Consider the following 19,395-nt stretch of genomic DNA (forward strand, 5'->3'; position numbering starts at 1 on the left):
TAATTCTATCATCATTACAATATATCTATCGAGTAAATCTACCGATAACTATAGCTTTGCCAGATATATTTTTGTCTACCATCACTAATATATCTCTACCAATTTAATCTACTTAATTTTCTAACTCTATTCATTAAGTCTGCCAAAATTTATATAACTCTATTGGAAAAAATATGTTTATCGTTAAATAGATTATTTGAACGGGAATTTTTCCCTCTAAAAACTTTGAACAATTGTAGAACAAACACAGATGTGGTATCACTTTTTAATGGCATATTTGTTATTTATTTTTTCCTAACACACCTTATAAAGAGTTCATATGTCATTAAAATTTTCTAAAAAAAAAATGAGTTCTAGTTATTTTTAAGCTTTACTAACCTATTAGAATAAAGTTTCCTAATAAAAAATAACATAAAAACTTGAAAACATGTTATGTTACAAAAAAAAAAAAATCTTTAAAACATCGTATAGAAACCTAGCGAAGCTTTTGACCAATATTAAATTCAGGAAACTCCACAAAAAAAATAAAAGGAAGCAAAACAGCCATTAAAATGGCTCCACCAGTGATCTTCTACAACATAGTGAAAATCATTTTCAGTACTCCACGTAAACTAAGCCGTTGATAGATAAAACAAGTGGGAATCCAACGGTAAGAAAAGACCCCCCCAAAAAAAAAAAAAAAAAACTGGAAACAACAAAAACGTAAGAAGGACAAGCCAACAAAATACATCTCTTCTTCAATCTTATGGTTTAGGGGGAAAAACAAAAAGAAGAAGAAGATCTTTTTTTTTATATTTGGGAAAATCGAGAAAACAAATACTAAAAAAACGTTAAAAAGTCATTAATTCACTCATCATCATCAGGGCCCTTGTGTTCTCTGAGTCAGGTAAGATTCTTTTCGGCGATTCGATTTACTTTTTAGTTTTGGTCTTTGATTTGGGTTTTCTCATTCTTAATCTGGGTTTTAGTCTAAACTTTGAATTAAGGACTGGATTAGGTGGGTTTGATTTTTGTGTTTTTTGATTACAAAATTCACTGCTTTGGAAACAATCTGAGTAAACTAGTTTCTCTAATCGTTATTTTATCAATCTCTCACTTTCTTCGTGATTTTGAAATGATGTGATGAGTAAAGTTATCAAATTTACCAATTTTTTTTGTTTGTGGATTTTTTCATGGTTGACTTTGTTATTACCTAAAGAAGAGAAGGTCTATGTTAAAACCCAGATATTAGTTTTTTTTTTTTTTTGGAATTTGATTCTGAGTTTGTTTCAGTAATTGAAAGATTCTCCATAGTGTGAACTTTTGTTTTAGAGGTTTTTTTTTTTTTTTTTCAATATTGATGGAGTTATTTATGTTCATGGTGGCTTCTTCTTTTACACGTCTCTATGGCTTCATCAAAAGCCATATTTAACTTTGCCAAAGTGGACGTAAATTTCATTCCTTGAGTATTGATTCCATATCTTATGTAATGTCCTTTCACTATCCTTATGTAGATGTTCTCCAATCCATGTTCATTCGTTATTGCTCTATAGCTGAAACAGGTTTTAAGTTTCAGGTTTAAAAAGAACACATCTTTTTTTATCTCTTCGTTTTGTTGTATTTGTTGATGATTAAAGGAGAATTCTTTGAAAAAGGGGTAGAGAAAATGAGGAAGAGAAGCGGCTGAAAGCTAAGAGTTTGTGATCTAAATAAAGCAAAACAAAAAAGTTTGGAATATTCTTAAGAGATTTTTTTTTTGACTGGGGAAAAAGATAGTATCCGAATTAATGGAAAGGGAATTGATTCAATGGTTCATCTCCTCTTGTATAAAGTTATATTCTGTATATAAACATGCTTATTGTGAGTCTCATATCTCGTTGTTATTCGTGCGTCAAAGTTTCCTTCATTGCAAAGCTATATTTGCCTTGTGAGTTAGGATACTATGACTCTGGCTAATGATTTCGGATATTCAACCACTATGTCTTCATCTTTTTCAGCTCTTCATCCTACTGTAGAAGACAGATACCGCAAGTTTCCTAACTCTTTCTGGGTATCAGGGCAGGAACTGATGAATAACCCTGTACCCTGTCAGTCAGTGTCTGGCGGCAATTCTGGAGGGTATTTGTTTTCTTCTTCCTCCGGATTCTGCAATGTTTCAGCAGTGTCACCTCATGGAAGGAATTCGCAAACCCAGCCACCTGTTTCCACCGTGCCAAGAGACAGATTGGCTATGCAGGATTGCACTTTGGAAGCACAATCCTCCTCACTGATCAATCATCATCAGCCTCAAGAGTTCACAGATCCACTTCAGGAGTTCTTTGATTTCTCTGATCATGTTCCTGTTCAACATCTACAAGCAGAGGAAAGCGGTGTAAGGGTGGACTCATCCGTGGAACTCCACAAGAAAAGCGAATGGCAAGATTGGGCAGATCAGCTGATTTCTGTTGATGATGGTTCAGAGCCAAACTGGTCTGATTTTCTTGGAGATCCACGTTCCCACAATCAAAATTCAGAGGTTCACAATCTGTAGCCATATATGATCTCTATGTTTGTCCGTATGTCATTTAATCAGTGTTTTGCATAATTTGTAACAGATACCGATGCCATTTTCTGATGTACCAAGGCAAGAGATAAAAGCTAACCAGCAGCATCAGATGGTTTTGTCTGAAGAGCAGCTTATTGGGAGAAACGCATCATCTAGTGTAGCAACATCTAAACAACGCATGCGTTGGACACCAGAACTTCACGAGTCATTCGTTGAAGCTGTTAATCAGCTCGGTGGTAGTGACCGTGCGTATGCTTTCTTCTTCTCTCGTTCCTGAAAATAGTTAGCTCAAGGCCGTTCAACTGGAAACAGTGGAACTTACTCTTCTCCTGACTTTTATAATTTTCACCGTAGGAGCCACCCCTAAGGCTGTTTTGAAGCTCTTGAATAACCCTGTCTTGACCATTTATCATGTAAAAAGCCATTTGCAGGTTTGTTCTTACCCATATGTTTTTTAATTTATGCATCTCATGCTTTTTCTCTTCTAACCTTAGCCCATTCTGATTTTTTGTATCATCTTTATGTTCTACAGAAATACAGAACGGCAAGGTATAAACCAGAGACTTCAGAAGTTACAGGTAAGGACTTCATATACTTTAACATAGTATTTGTGGACTTCTGCTGAGCTATAAACCACATAGGCCACTAAAAAGTTGGTCACTCTCTAGAAAATCCTAAAAGTCTCGATGGCAAACAAACACCTTACAAAGGGGCACATATCTTTGTATAAATTTTTTCTTTTTCTTTCACAGGAGAACCTCAAGAGAAGAAGTTGACATCTATGGAAGATATCAAATCTCTTGACATGAAAACGTAAGAAATTTCAGTTTCCTGACTGCAGAACAAACCAGGAATTTTTCTTCATACTGTTTAGAATTTTAATCCTAATAGGGTTAAATAGTTATTACGTGTTAGTTTACTTTGTTACTATTTCTTTTCCAGGAGCGTTGAGATTACACAAGCCCTAAGGTTACAAATGGAAGTTCAGAAACGTCTTCATGAGCAGCTCGAGGTAACTGCTAAAAGAACTCTTCTGTGCCTTATTTCTAGCGTTGGAAGAGAAGTCGTCGTAGAGATTATGAATATTGTCTGATGCTGTGTACTTTATATGCCAGATCCAACGGACGCTGCAGTTACAGATTGAAAAACAGGGTCGATACCTACAGATGATGTTTGAGAAACAACAAAAGATACAAGAGAACAAGAGCTCTTGCTCAGAAGCATCACCTAAGCAATGCAACGACACATCTGCAGAAGTCGAATTCGGTCTTGACACACGAACAGTGGAACAAGCTGAATCTCCTTCAGCATCAAGGAAACGGGTCAGAGAAGATTAAAACACTTTTAAGGTTGGCTGAAACATGTTTATTGGGAATTAATTGTGGAAACCCAAAGATGCAACAAGTCCAGTTTTGTTGAAAGAATGTCTTTTCCTAAGCTCATTGTTGGTCAGTTTAGAAAAAGTTGCTTTGGCCCTGCAACACTAACTGGGATCAATCTGTATATATAAAATGATTTTGACAAGTCTAATGGTTATGACAGCTCCGTATTTTTAGAATACAGTTTCATGAATTGGTTGTATTCAGATTCAACGATTAAGGAGGATAATGAACCGATAAATCCAATCCTATGTGAAACTGGAAATTATTCAAGTCGGGAGAAGAAAAAGAGAGGAGTCTTGTTCTCTACATTGCGAAGCCAGTGAAATTACCGGAACCGATCTTTATTAACACTTAAATAACCGGACATGACTTTGCCACCAGTATTTCTCATGCCGTCAATAAGGAAACACCAAGTGGAACCCAATGCTCCGACAAAGAAATCAGCTTCCGACGCCATTAAGAAGTTAACCAGAGGATAGTTGGTGCTTGTTTCTCTTCCAAGGCTCGCTTCATACTCGGCCATGGACTTATTACCAACCTGTCTCGCCACTTCCGTGTAATAGAATCTCCAGTGACCATAATCTTTACTTGTGTCCACAACTTCCTTCATCTCCGTAGACAGCCAGATCCTCTTGAGATCCGGAAACCGATCCTTTATCCGATCAGCCAGACGCATGTACTCTTCTAAAGCCGCGACTCTCATCTCGCACGCTTTGTCTCCCATCCGGACATGAACGCTCAGCATTGGCCTTGGAATCCACGGCTTGTGATTAGACCATACTTGTTCCTCAATCTGTGTCCTCTTCTTGTTTTTTCTCCAATCTCTACCACCTGATAGAACAATCTCAGCAGCTTCTTTTCCAAATGCGGTATTTCGAGCAGCGTTCATCAAACCACAAGTGTATTCCGTTTGAAATCTCATCAAGTATCTCACTGCTTGTGCTCTCCACCATCTCCGATCCATTTTCCGGTGACTGGAGATTAAACTTCCGTTTATTTCTGTAGTAGGTTTCATATAACTCCAAGGCTTACCCCATAGCTTTGGAACAGGTCCAGCCCAAATCACCTTTGAGCTGTAGTTTTGTTTACTTGTAACAATCCCACTCCTCCAAGCTTCTTTCTCCCTCACAACCGCAAACGCACATTTTCGACACTCTTCCGACGTTTCCGGTAGAAAATAGCATGACCAGCTTCCACGAGAAGAACCTGAAACCAAACAAAGAAATTTTATAATATTCAAACTCAAAAATATGGTTCTTTTCCGTGGATTACTCAAAAATAATGAGACTTTTTCGCCTACTAACCAAAAAGATGTAGACTATGATAACCGATTGCTAGAGTAAAGAAAAAACATTTGTGTACCTTTGCAACTCAACGGAAAGGACACTTGAACGGTGGCTTGTGGTTGATTTCCATCTGTGATTTCAACCCCGATCTCTGCATCAGTTCTCAGACGATTCATGCTATATTCGTCACTAAACCGGTGAAGGTACGTTTCCGGTTTCACGCTTCCGCATAGTAGTCTAACATTGGTAGCAGAGCATTTGGCTACGGTTCTGGCATGTTTTTCATTCTTAGTTATCATATCGTTTTGAGAACCGAATTTGAATGCATAAATTTGAGACAATATGTGAATACACCGCCGATTTTAATTCGCCCATAACTCTCTGTACAAAATCCGTAATCGCATGATTTCGGTGGCCGTGCGTAGATATTGAAATTCTCTTTCTAATGGTATATCGCACGCCTGATTTCGTTCAGTATACAGAGAGTTATAGGGGCCGAAATTTTTTCGTGTAAATGGGCGTTTAATATATGTATGAGGAAGACGATGAACAGTAATCGTCATGTGGCAGATTCTGATTTGTTTAAAACATATATTGTTTATTCAATAAAATGAGTTTGGTATGTCCAAATTGTTTTAAAAAAAAATTAAATTTCTCTAGTTTTTGTTGATAAGAAAATTAAGAATCTGAAATTATTTTTTTAGTCAAAATTATTTTTAATGAAGCATGTTTTATTTATTAATTCATGTTAGAAAATACTTTAATTAAGTGGGAGTTCTAGTTTAGTTTAGAACTTAAAATTTTGCATGATATAAGTTAATTTGTTGTGACAAGATTGTAATACGGGTGATGATTGGGAACATAGTGAACTCTCGATCTTGTATTATAAATTGAGTTACACTAGATTGATTTATGTTTATGGCAAAATGTATGTTATGTGTGAATAAATATGCAAACGAATTAATGTCTTTGAATATTCCAACAGGCATGGCTTGTAAGAATATTATTGCGGAGCTCAATAGAGGAGACAAACTGGATGGTGACAACTACGATATTTGGTATCGCAAAGTCCAGTATGTCCTTGAAGAGCAAGAGGTGAAAGAGACTCTTTTCCATCTCATGGAAGAGCCTGAGCAGGGTACTACCGCTCAACATAGAAGGGATCAAGAGGCATATGTTGTCTGGAAAAGAAAGAATAGCATCGCTCGCATTACGTTGCTGAGTTGCATGCAAGATGATCTTATGTGTGAGTTTGAAGAGTATGACACTGCTAAAGGCATGTGGGAGGCGTTGAAAGAGAAGTTTGGTGCCACTTCAGCCACCAAACTTAGGAGACTTAATCAGAGGTTTAATGACTACAAGAAGCGCCCAAATCATTCGATGAGGCAGCATCTTAGAGTCATGGCAACCATGATTAGAGAGCTTAAAGGTGCTGGTCAAATTATATCTGATGGACAGCAAATCCAAGCAGTTCTCCGCTCGTTGCCTGAAAGTTGGGACCATATGAAGGTTCAAATGACGCATAATGTTAATGTGAAATCCTTTGAGGATATATCACGTCATCTTGAGTTAGAGGATGAGCGCTTAGACGCTGCTAAACCCTTCAATGAGGCCAATGTTGCAAGTTCAAGCTCAAGCTTGAAGCGCAAGAGAGGTAACAAAGGAAACAAGGCTCCCTATCAACCTGAACTTAAGAAGCAGAAAAAATTTGCCAAGCGTGGCAAGCGTGGAGGGAAAAAGGATATGACCAAAATAAAATGCTACAACTGTAGCTCCATGGGTCACTTTGCTCGTGAATGCACTGAGGCAAAGAAGGTATTATCCTTAAATTCTACTTGCAAATATGCTTTTGTTTCTAGTTGTGTTATGCTTACCGAATCTCATCCTTTGTGGATTGTAGACTCAGGAGCAACAGACCACGTAACTAGGAATCGAGATGCGTATGTCGAGTACCAGCGGATACCTAAAGGTTCAAGATGGTTGTATGTAGGAAATAACTCCAAGGTTGCGGTACTGGGTATTGGCACTTGTCAGCTACACATGAGTGGCGGAAGAACACTTATCTTACATGATGTCTTGTATGCTCCTGAAATCCGTCGGGACCTTGTCTCTGTTTTAGCTTTACTTAAGTTAGGATTTGGTTTGAATTTCCATGACATGTGTTTAAAAATTACTCTAGGGTCTGTGTACTACGGTTATGGTTATGCTTGTGATGGTTTTATTGTACTTGATTGTACTACGAATATTACTACTAGTAATGTTGATCAAAGTTTTTCATATGTCACAAGTTCTACAAATGTTGAAATAAATGTGTGGGATTCTAGACTTGGTCATATTGGTGTTGATCGAATGAATAGATTGGCTAGAGAAGGCCTTCTCGGCTCTCTCGCCCGAATAGATCTTGACACATGTGAACCATGTTTAGCCGGAAAAGCAAAAAGGAAACCATTTGGAAAAGCAACTAGAGCTGAATATCCATTGCATTTAATTCATTCCGACATTTGTGGTCCGATGAATGTGAGGGCAAGGCATGGGGCTTTATATTTTATCACCTTTATAGATGATTTCACTCGATTCGGGCATGTGTTCCTGATTTCTCATAAATCAGAAGCACTAGAGTGTTTTAGACGTTACATCACTTTGGTCGAAAATCAATTGGAGAGGACGATCAAGTGTTTGAGAACAGATCGAGGTCGTGAATACTTATCTGAACAATTCAAAGAATTGTGTGATGAAAAAGGTATTGTCAGGCAATTGACTACCCCATATACACCGCAACAAAATGGTGTAGCGGAAAGAAGAAATCGAACGCTTCTTGAAATGGTTAGGTCTATGATGGCACAAGCTAACCTTCCAATTTCATATTGGGGTGATGCATTAATGACTGCTGCCTATGTACTTAACCGTGTGCCCTCTAAATCTGTTACTTCTACTCCTTATGAGTTATGGAAAGGGAGAAAACCTGACCTAATGCATCTACGACCTTGGGGTCTGCAGCATTTGTTCGCGATACTTCTCATCCTCATGGAAAATTGGGTCCTAGAGGAAAGAAGTGTATCTTTATAAGATATTCTGAGCACTCTAAGGGTTATGTGCTTATCGGCGAACACTCAGATGGAGGTATAACAGAAATCGAATCACGAGATGTTACATTCTTGGAAAATGACTTTCCTCGAAGGGGAGAGATTGATAAGGCGTTTCATCTTCAAGAGATGGATGACCCGACTAATGTTACTTCTACTAACCAATCTGTGGAAGTTGGTGAAAGTTCACGAGAACTATCTCAACTTAGTGGGAGAGATACATTGGTTAGTGATTCTCATAGGATGGAATCACAAGAGTCAGAGGTGCGTAGAAGTAGACGTGGAAACATTCCCCGACGTCGTTTTGAGATCGAAGGGGAAGCTTTCATGGTTGCTCTGCATGATGACTTAGAGCCTCGAACTGTTTATGAGGCTCTCTCTTGCCCAAAATCAGATGAATGGAATGTTGCAATTGGAGAAGAACTAGAATCTATGAAGGTAAACCAAGTATGGGACTTGGTTGATCTTCCGCCAGAACGTCGAGCGATCAGAAACAAGTGGATTTTTAAGATCAAACGAAAAGGCGGATGGATCCATAGATAGGTATAAGGCTCGCTTGGTGGCGAAAGGATATACCCAACAAGAAGGTATAGATTATGAGGAAACGTTTTCACCAGTGGTGAGGTTTGCCTCAATTCGCCTTATTCTAGCCTTAGTCGCCGGATTAGATTTAGAATTACATCAAATGGACGTTAAGACTGTGTTTCTTAACGGGGAACTAGAAGAAGAAATCTACATGGAACAACCAGTTGGTTTTGTTGTAGAAGGCCAAGAGCACAAAGTTTGCAAGCTCAAATGTTCAATATATGGCCTAAAACAATCTTCTAGGCAATGGTATTTTCGCTTTCATCGAGCTATTACCTCTTATGATTTTACGATGATTAGTGAAGACCATTGTGTCTACGTCAAGAGCACTGGACAATCCTTTGTAATTCTATCTCTATATGTCGATGACATATTGTTGGCTGGAAATGATATGGAGTTTCTCATGACTATTAAGAAATGGTTATCATCTCATTTCGAGATGAAGAATATGGGAGAAGCTGATTATGTTCTCGGTGTTAAGATATACCGAGACCGATCAAGGAATTTATTAGCTCTTTCACAAGAGTCATATATTCGTACAATCCTTGAAAGGTTTAAGATGCTTGACAGTAACCCCATTGACACTCCAATTGCGAAAGGTGAAAGCCTAAACCTTGATATGTGCCCTAAGACCCTTGAAGAGAAACGAGAGATGGAAAAAGTCCCATACTCTAGTGCTGTGGGCAGCTTGATGTATGCTATGATGTGCACCCGGCCGGATATTTGTTATGCTGTTGGCTTAGTAAGTCGTTACCAGTCAAACCCCGGGAGGAAACACTGGATGGCAGTGAAGAGAATTCTTAGATACTTGAAAGGAACAATGGACTATTCCTTGTGTTATCAAGGAAGTGATTTGCGTTTAATGGGTTATACAGACGCCGACCATGGTGGCGACATGGATGGACGCAAATCGACTTCAGGATATGCTTTCTTGCTTAATAATGGTGCTATCACTTGGAGTAGCAAGAAACAATCTTGTACAGCTCTATCCACAATGGAAGCTGAGTTCATTGCATGTTCAGCATCAGTCCAAGAAGCTGTATGGCTAAGAAGATTCTTAGAAAGCTTACAGATCACTCCAGAGGCTTCGTGCCCTGTGACTATTCATTGTGATAGTCAAGCGTGTATTGCTTTCTTGAAAGATCATAAGTATCATGGAAGGACAAAGCACATTGCAATCAAAAATAATTTCGTGAGAGACATTGTGGCAAATAAGGAGGTGGTCATTAAGTACATATCTACGCATAGGATGGTAGCTGATCCATTTACCAAACCCATCCCAAGAGATGTTTATCTCGCTCATATTCGAACTTTAGGTCTGCGTAGAATTTGATTTGTGTACTTATGAAAAATTTGTCATTTGACGTTGTATTTGTATTGGATATTACATATATATTTAATGATATATATATTTTTTTTCGATATCATATACATCGGTCAATTTTTTTTTTGTTTGCATATTACACACAAATAATAAGAAGTGTCACCAAGTAGGAGATCGGTTCATCATGATCTGCTCGGTTATAGTGATTCGCAACGAGCACACGGTCTTCGTTTATAGCGATTGCGAGCAGTCCGGTCATTTCAGTGATCTGGGCTCCAGATCCATATATAGGAAGCGTTTCCCAATCAGCTACAAGGAACTTGAGGGTCGTGTTTTCGCAGTTCGAAGGATGCTGATGAATCCATATCTCACTTTGCACTCTCCTCGTTAACGGATAGTTCTCTTCATCTCCTCCATTGATCTTAAAACAAACTTCTTTTTATTAATTAGTCATCATAGTTATTACTAGATAATAATAATAATAAAAAATAAAAAAAAACAATAACAAGCATACCCAAGTAGGAAACGTCTGATTCTCTATCCGTCTATCTAAATGCTCCCTAACTCGTGACATCTCCTCACAGTTCTCTAAATGTAGAGCGTTTGGTACATCAGATTTATTCACCCCTAGTTTCTTCAAGAAGTCTTCATTGTTTAGTGATAAATTTTCCCAAGCAGAGACCAAAAGGTTTACTTGATCATCATTATCTTCTGTCTTACTTTTGTTCGTCCATTTCAATTTCCGGTCTATGCTAGCTACCATATCTGCATTATAACCAATTTTCATTACACTAAAAAAACCTAAACAAGTTGCCAAAAACCAAATCTTTGAGACTTACTGATGATGTGAGTAGTGGAATTGTAGGGGAGAAAAGCAGAGGAGGAGGCAGAGAACGAGAATGCGGCGAGTTCGAAGGTGCCAAGAGAAGTGAGAGCAGCTAAGAAGAGTGAAGTGAGACAGATTCCACATAGAAACCCAACTACACAAATTTGATATGGAAATGAATTTCCAACCTTTAGTGCTTTCCCTGAAATCAATCTGTTCAATGCCTTCATGCTCATACTCTATTTTCTAACTAAGAAAGTAAGAAGTAAGAAAGAAACTCACTTGTTGGTACATAAACCCATGAAACGGATTGTTACATATTAAAGGAGAGGAGAGCATTACTATTGATCAAAACTAACTCAAATATTTTAAAACATATGGGAAAAAAGAACAATAAAAATCAATTTTAAGTTTAGGAAAATATGAAAGTTTGATTAATATAACGACACTTGGATCATAGAGAAATATAAAACAAAAAGCCTACTTACAAGCTTGTCTGAAAACCAGGCAGGGAATCAAAACACAAATCCACTGGCCATTATTTACTTATAATTTTGTTGAAATCATTAATCAAAGTGATTAATTGAACAAACCAAGAAAGTGGTATTGATAAAATTGTTAATCAAAGTGATTAACCTCGAGGCTCGTTTTCTGACATACAAGTGACAAGTGAGAGATTGGTATTATTCAAAGTGATTAACTCCTATGTTGTGTTTTGTTGTGTTCTGTCAAAAAAGTACTATTATAATGATATCATGTTGATTAGTACTAAACTATATCAAGTCGCTTCTACTTTTTCAAGGACAAATGAATCGTAACTAATTGGGAAACAACCAACAAAACTTGTCATTAAATACATAGATTCCCTTCTGGTGATCAAGCGTAACCCATATCAAATTCAAAAAGATGAGAAGGATTTTTTTCTCTCACTTTTGAATCCCTTACAGTGACTATGAACCAAAAAGATATTTTCGAAAGTTAAATATTTCTGCATGTTTGATTTTGTACACCAAATGAGCTCAATCCTCATACATAGCATAATTTTTTTTTCTATGAATATAAAATTGTATAATATATAGAGAACAAAGCAAAAACCGAATGAAAAATTAGTCAGATCAATCGATTTTAAAACGCAATTAAAAAGTTTAATTGATTTTGGTTAATTGGATAGGTTTATATAGTATAGGTGGAATTGAGTAAAATATAAATAGTATAGGTGGATTTGGGTAGAAGCTGAAAGTATAGGGGACACCTAGTTGAAACGCAACAAGAATTACTATAACATGAGAAGTCTACAAACTACAAAAATTGGACCAATAACGGAGACCCATTTCATAAGCTAAATTTCCCGAGAGTTAAATTGAGTTAAACTGGTTTCTAGTGTTTTTATCAATGATGCTGACGAGTTCTCGTGACTCCTACCATTGAGTTTTCACAACAGAACCTTGAAACACATATCATAGTGTGAAGATATGTTGCTTGCCAAATGTGTTTTTGATGAGAGCTTACTCCTAAAATTGTTATCTTTGAGGCCATTGATCAATCATCTCAAAAGTCCTTAAGTAAAAAATTATATTCTCCTATCTCTATTCTTCATACCCCTATTTCATTTAAACTAATGTGATACTAGTTTCTACCCCTTTCATAATTTATCCTATTATTTGTTTTGAATTATTAAAACAGAAAAATAAATAAATCAAAGAAAAACAAAAAGAACCATGAGGTGGACACTCTCTCTTCATGGATTCCACCGTCGACGATTCTTCATTGGAGTTCTTCATTAGTCAAATGCATTGTATTGTGGCATATTTTGACCCTAGAAACACTAACAAAGTTGTTTAGTGCTTCTAAGCAATGTTTTCTTCAGTTTTTTCGAGTTGTGTCAAGCTCTCCTTCAAATGCAGATGTGTTCTTCAAGATAAAGGTAAATTCTTGATTGAATAGGGTTAGATTTTGGATTTAGAAAATTAGATTGGATTTTGCTTGAGTGCTTAGCACAATGGGTGTATTACTATAGGTTATGGTTCAGTTGAGCTATGTAGTAGATAAGAAATGCATTTTAGTGTTGAATCACAGTGAATTGTTAAAATTAAAACCTGAGACCATTCGATTCAATTTTAAGTTATTGTGACTTGGTAAAACTGGTAACACTGGTAACTGCATTATAACTAGTAAAACTGGTAATACTGATTAATATAGTACAACCAGTAAAGCTAGTAGTAAAACCGCATTAGCAGTGTCTCAATATCATCAACAACTCCTTGAGGAAGTTTAAAACAAGACATGGAAAATACTGGCATTGAAACTGCTACCGTTTTTAGTAGTATTTCTTTTCCTACAGGAGAAAGTAACTTGGCTGTCCATCCAGAAGTTCTTTTTTTTTACCCTATCAATGATATACTAAAACATCTCTTTTTTCTTTCTTCCAAATTGTTCTTGCAAGCCCAAATAATTTCCATTACCACCATGGTTAGGTATTTGCAGTAGACCTTTTATTCTGTTTTGGGTGGATCCATAAACCCTTGAACCAAAGGTAATTACTGATTTAGCTGTGTTTATTTTCTGACCTGAGTAATACTCATATACATCAAAAGCCTCCGTTAATGCTTTGCGATTTCTGACATTTGCCTGACAAAAAAACAACGAGTCATCTGCAAATTGTAAGTGTGTGATTGCAGGAACGTCATTCCCTACACAAATGCCACGAATGTGACCAGATGAAGCACTTGTTTTGATTAAATGACTCAATATGTCAGCACACAGTGTGAAGAGATATGGAGATAGAGGATCGCCTTGCCGTATTTCCCTCTCTGGTAGGATTGACCCAAAAGGAGTTCCATTAATCAGGACTGAGTAATGTACAGACCGAACCGTAGTCATTATCCAACTTATCCACTTATCACAGAAACCAAATAGCTTTAGAGTTATCTCCAAGAAATTTCATTCCTCCCTGTCACAAGCTTTATTGACATCAGTTTTTACAACCATATAAGTTTTGGATACCCTCTTTCTGACTTTTAGAGCATGCATTAGTTCATGAGCAACCATTATATTGTCTGTTATCATTCGTCCAGGGATTAAAGCTGCTTGGGGGGTCAGATACTATTGCATCTAGGTGGGTTTTGAGTCGTGCCACAATGCATTTTGAGATGATCTTATATAAAACAATGCATAAGGCTATTGATTTTGGGGAACTAAAAGTATTTACTTTTATGGTATGTTGACTTTTTTTTGTTACCAACACAAGTTCTTGCATGATTGTAAGCTAAATTAGTTTCATATTTTCTTTGTAGTTATGTGAAGAACAAGAAAAAGAGAAAATTCCCAAAAAAACATGAACTAATTAATATTTGCCAGAAAAAAACACGATCTATTTACGTTGCCAGAAAAAAACATAGATTAATTTGTAGTAGATCGAAAATACGTGAACTAACCTGACTTGCCGATTTCCCACTATCCGTTAATTCCTCTGTTACCGGCGTTAACAAAATCATAAACGCTGTTAAACGAGGTTACTAAAATACGATTATACCCTGTTCTTCTTCCTTTTTAATTCCCAACTGAATAATTTTTCACCAAATCCAAAAAAAAAAATCACTTCGACACAAAAATTTAAGAATGCTATTTCTGGTTAGAGTTCTAGATCTGATGCGAACAACAGCAAAATGAGTTTAGAGCATGCGATTTATGGGCAAGCGAGCTGGGGACGTTCTTGAAACTGTGGTAGATCTACAATCAAGTTGAAGTCATGGACCGATGAAAATCCGGGAAGAAGATTTTACAAATGTGATATTCATGGCTTTGTTTCATGGGTTGATGCTGAGAAACAATGCAGTTGCAGAAGTTGAGTTTATTGGAGGCACGTGATGAGACTCGTAATTACAAACAAGAACTTAAGGTGTTAAAGGATTCTTTCATAGTGATAGAGAATGAAAAGATGGAAGAAGAGAAGAAAAATGTAGAAGAGGAGAAGAAGAATCTAGAAGAGGATAAGAAGAAGCTCGAACAGGAGAAGAGAAAGCTTGAAGATGAAGTTAAGGTCTACAAAGAGAGGGACAAGTTACTTAGCCATTTCATTGCAATCTCTTGGGGAGGTTTCATTATTGCCATTGCCATTGCCATAATTATAACAATTTTAAAGTAGTTGTGGTCTTTCTCTTTTGTTTATTTTCTTTGTTTTTGTGATGTTAGTAGTTATGGTGTTTGCTTGAAGATGATGTTATAATTAATCATAAGTACTTAACCAAGATTCAAAACAGACCAAAACAACACCCAAGTGATAGAGGTACACCTAACAAGAACTTAACATAATGCCTCCTAAGGATCTTAATACAAAATGGATACAAAATAAGACATAGTAGAAAGTCTTGATGATCGCCTAAGGGTCTTGAGGGCGCCAAGCATCAAAAAAATTGTTAGTCCAAGGTGACATGAAGAAAACATGAGGTTTTGCTGCATCTGACCCACGACCAAGCCCTTTTCCACGACCACGACCTTTGCCCCGACTGCCAGGAGGACGACCACAACGAGGTTTTGGTGCATCTGACCCACGACAACTTCCAGTAGTAGAAGGTGGAGCTGTTGATGGACTTGGATCAGTTGGTGTGGATTGGCTGAAAGGAACGATTGGTGTAGATTGGTTTTGAACTGTCCTCAAACGTTGAGGTGCATTCTGTATACTCCACGGATCATGATCATCAATCTATATAAAAAAAAACTTATTACCAAATCATAACACAACTAATACAAAGTGAGGATACTTACTGGCATTTTCCTTGGTATTCCCCTCTTTCTTGGAGGATATGAGGGAGCAGTTGGTTTATCACAAGTACCTTTATTATGTCCAGTTCCCTTACAATTGGAGCATGTCATAGTTTTTCCATCTCTTGTTACCTTGTTTGGATTTTTTGATGACTCATGAGCCTCTTTTATCCTAACATACTTCTTTGGCCTTCCTCTTTGCTTCCTTTTTTCAGGCACCTCAATAGGTCCCTTTTCTTGTGTTTTCCACATCCTTTCACCTCTCACGGGTTTAATGTTGTCTGAGTAAGTTTCTTGCCACCAACTAGTCAAGAAATGCTTATCCACATAGCTGCAACATATAATAGTGGAGTTAACTTATATTCGTATCAATAACAACTCATATATTAAGGGAAATGAAAAACACTTACTCATATGGATCACGGTTATGTTCAGTGATGATAGTTATGGCATGAGGACAAGGAATTCATGTGATGTTCCACTGGTTACAGCCACGGTTGTTGACTAATGTTCACTTCAAAACTTGCTTTGCCCTCTTTAACTTCATATAAAGAGTCACTGCTCTTTAAAACTTGGCATAATTTGGCTGCTTGGCGGTTTGCCTCATACATCTTCATTATATGTGGTGTAAACTTGCTTTGACACTTCATTGTTTTCTCATACCTCATAGATACACGCTTCATTGTTTGTCTTCTGACATCTTCAAGCATGTCAATAACTGGCATCTTTCGCGACTCCTTGATTGTTTTGTTGAAACTCTCTGACAAGTTGTTTCACATCCTCACAAACTGCATTGCTGCTGAAGAAAGCTCTCCACCAAGTCCTAGGTTCTGTTTTGAACAAATCTTCATATGCTCGTGTATTATAATTTTTCAGAGCTCTCATGTTGAAGTTGTAATCCCCCTCATTGCCACTGAATGCAACAGACCATAACAAATTTTCATACTCATGTTCACCATACACCTTACTCCAATTCGCAAATATATGTCTAGCACAATGTCTAATAATTTTCACCATCCACTTATTCTTAGGCTTCTCAAGAGAACAGAAGATGGCCCACTTGCATTTCTTGTTTGTGCATATAGTTGCCAGCTGTGTACTTCCCCATCGACTTAACTTCACATCATAATTGGTTTTCAACACATACCTCAGCAGTTGATCCTTGAACTCTTCTCCACTTTGAAACGTCTATTCTAACCACAAGTATGAAGGCTGATCCTTCATGTAATTCTTTTTCGAAACTGATCTTTCCTCTCTGTTGAATGCTTCCCATTCATGTCACTGTCAAGTGCAGGATCAGGATGCTCATCATCAACACACTGTCTTTTAAACTCTTTCTCATATTTTGGATCATTAACAACAGCTTCACCCTCAATAACATTTTCGCCACCACCACCAAAAGCACATTGTCCCTCAGTTTCATCCCCATGACCTGAGTGAACTTCACTAAATAAAGCTTCAAACCTAGGGTCATCATTACCTACTTCTTCAACTGGATCTTCACCCTTATCCTCAGCTTCTGCCTCAACTGGTTCCTCACCATCAGACTCATCATGTCCCCCACAACCCATTAGATGAATATATATGTCAACCTCACCAGTTGTTGTCATTGCTTCCATACACATTTGCCGAATCTGATTATCTTTGTCGTCATAGATTAGCCTAGCTAAACTAATTTCTTCATGTCGAAGCTTATACCATACTTTCTCGACCACTCCAGACATCCCATTCCCTTCACAAAACTCGTCGAAGATGGACCATGTGACATAATCATGGTCCATGATCATGTCTTCCTTCACTATCCCTCCTTTGTAATCGAACAAATCTTCTTGGACAAATCCATATCCACCATAATGCATATTAACTTTCATAATGTCATTGCATAAAGAGGAAAATCAGAGTTAGTTGATTCCCCAAAATGACAAAACAACAAAACCCCAAATGACTTCTCAATTTTGGATTCCCCAAATCGAAAAAATCAAACCCTAAATCTACACAAATCAAACCTTAAAGTGAGTTCTAATTCCATCTAGAACCCTACCCAATTTGATTTCGAAACCCAAATCCAAACCCATAATCGCGTAATTGAACACATACCTCATCTTCTCCAATGTTATTATGTCTCTTATCCAGCACAAACGAATCAGTTCAAATTCTAAACATCACCAACATTGAAAAAGCCCAAATCGGGTTAGAACCCTAATTTTGATTTGGGGGAAAATGAATTGAGTAAGGGTTTAGAAGAAGAACACGGTATAATCGTATTTTAGTAATCTCGTTTAACAGCGTTTATCAATTTTGTTAATGTCGGTAACAGAGAAATTAACGGACAGTGAGAAATTGGCTAGTCGGGTTAGTTCACATATTTTCGATCCACTATAAATTAATCTATGTTTTTTTTTGGCAACTTTTTTTCGATCCACAATGTTATGTTTTTTTTGGCAACTAAAAAGATCGTATTTTTCTGGCAACTAAAAAGATCGTATTTTTTTGGCAACTTTTTTTCGATCCACACTGTTATGTTTTTTTTTGGCAACTAAAAAGATCGTATTTTTTTGGGAATTTTCTCAAAAGAAAAATAGAAAAAGGAAGAGTTAAAATTAAATACTGTATTGATGTTTTCTTTTTAAATAATCTTACTTTTGTCTAATTAGCTAACAAATTTGGTTTCTTTATTATTATTTTCAAGGTAATTTATAGTTTGGAAATTTATAATAAATTGTTTGATTTTAATAATTGACAAAGTCAAACAATTACCTATGCATTTATTCCACATTTTTAACCATTTAAATCTGTATAAACATTTTTGAAATACATTTTGTGTTTAACCTTTTTAGTTTTGCTTATGTAAATTTTAATTTACAATCTTAAATCCTACAAAATTACACAAAAATAAGTAAGTGACATATGGTAAATCGACCAAAATCAATAAAGTTTACTCCCATAAATTATCTTGACTTAATTGCTATTTTCATTTTAAAATTAAGAAATATTTTATTGTTTTGTTTAAGATACAAAAACTAATATTAGCTTAAAGTATATATTAATATTTTGTAGTTGTTTCCATATCTTAAATATAAATATATTTACAATGTTATGTTGTGAACCATTATTTTGGCAAATTTGAGTTTAATTATAGTACTTTTATTATTTCAAAATGAACATTTTTTTAGTTCTTTCAAATTTAACCCACATTTAGTCAATAAAAATACTATTAATTATTACAAATACAACAAAATATATATAATATTGTGATATCTGTATTAATTGTTTTAAAAAACTTAATCATTTTATAAAACAATAAAATTATACTAAAAGTTATATTAAAAAATTATGAAAAAATTATCCCATATTGTACCAAAGATTAAATATTAGTTTAATTTAAATTTAAATAAAAAATTAATTAATATAATTTAATTATTTTGCGTTGGCGGATGTTACTTTACTGTATTTTTTAAATAACAAAAATAAAAATCTAGCTTAAGTTTAAAATATTAATAAATCCGTTTAATAGTTTATAATGTTAGTAAAAAATGTTCGAAGTTATTATTGTTACTTGATTTTTTTTTTGTTTCCGTCACCGGTTACTTTAGAATTTAAACTGTGGTTTTCTCAATTAATATA

General features: G+C 36.1%; 4 protein-coding genes and 1 pseudogene across 6 annotated transcripts; 2 read left to right on the forward strand and 3 right to left on the reverse strand.

Moving 5' to 3' along the window:
* The first annotated feature begins 708 nt into the window (after positions 1-708).
* On the forward strand, positions 709-4,082 carry LOC104736837 (protein PHR1-LIKE 1). 2 transcript variants are annotated; one of them, XM_010456900.2, is made up of 8 exons: positions 709-886; positions 1,977-2,494; positions 2,574-2,769; positions 2,879-2,955; positions 3,057-3,102; positions 3,277-3,337; positions 3,467-3,536; positions 3,640-4,082. In XM_010456900.2, the coding sequence occupies exons 2-8, from the start codon at positions 2,048-2,050 to the stop codon at positions 3,859-3,861; spliced, it is 1,119 nt and encodes a 372-aa protein (XP_010455202.1). In that variant the 5' UTR covers positions 709-886; positions 1,977-2,047; the 3' UTR covers positions 3,862-4,082. The 2 variants fall into 2 exon arrangements, with proteins under 2 accessions (XP_010455202.1, XP_010455200.1); XM_010456898.3 differs by lacking the exon at positions 709-886 and having other exon boundaries at positions 901-2,494.
* On the reverse strand, positions 4,074-10,613 carry LOC147929565 (uncharacterized). 2 transcript variants are annotated; one of them, XM_087481679.1, is made up of 2 exons: positions 10,348-10,613; positions 4,074-5,112 (listed from the first exon to the last, which is right to left on the reverse strand). In XM_087481679.1, exon 2 carries the CDS (start codon positions 4,919-4,921, stop codon positions 4,232-4,234), a length of 690 nt encoding a protein of 229 aa, XP_087337805.1. In that variant the 5' UTR covers positions 4,922-5,112; positions 10,348-10,613; the 3' UTR covers positions 4,074-4,231. The 2 variants fall into 2 exon arrangements, with proteins under 2 accessions (XP_087337805.1, XP_087337804.1); XM_087481678.1 differs by lacking the exon at positions 10,348-10,613 and adding an exon at positions 5,269-5,730.
* On the reverse strand, positions 10,203-11,304 carry LOC104736838 (uncharacterized). Its single transcript, XM_010456903.3, has 3 exons — positions 11,024-11,304; positions 10,699-10,949; positions 10,203-10,605 (listed from the first exon to the last, which is right to left on the reverse strand). Exons 1-3 carry the CDS (start codon positions 11,244-11,246, stop codon positions 10,321-10,323), a joined length of 759 nt encoding a protein of 252 aa, XP_010455205.2. The 5' UTR covers positions 11,247-11,304; the 3' UTR covers positions 10,203-10,320.
* A 2,873-nt stretch (positions 11,305-14,177) lies between these two features.
* LOC147929566 (uncharacterized) lies at positions 14,178-15,154 on the forward strand (annotated as a pseudogene).
* Positions 15,155-15,388: 234 nt separating this feature from the next.
* On the reverse strand, positions 15,389-17,642 carry LOC147929567 (uncharacterized). The gene is made up of 3 exons (XM_087480396.1): positions 17,014-17,642; positions 15,775-16,102; positions 15,389-15,712 (listed from the first exon to the last, which is right to left on the reverse strand). Exons 1-3 carry the CDS (start codon positions 17,640-17,642, stop codon positions 15,389-15,391), a joined length of 1,281 nt encoding a protein of 426 aa, XP_087336522.1.
* Positions 17,643-19,395: the final 1,753 nt, after the last annotated feature.

This window comes from Camelina sativa, chromosome 13 (assembly GCF_030686135.1).
Source record: "Camelina sativa cultivar CO46 ecotype springtype chromosome 13, ASM3068613v1".
Classification (NCBI taxonomy): Eukaryota; Viridiplantae; Streptophyta; class Magnoliopsida; order Brassicales; family Brassicaceae; genus Camelina; species Camelina sativa.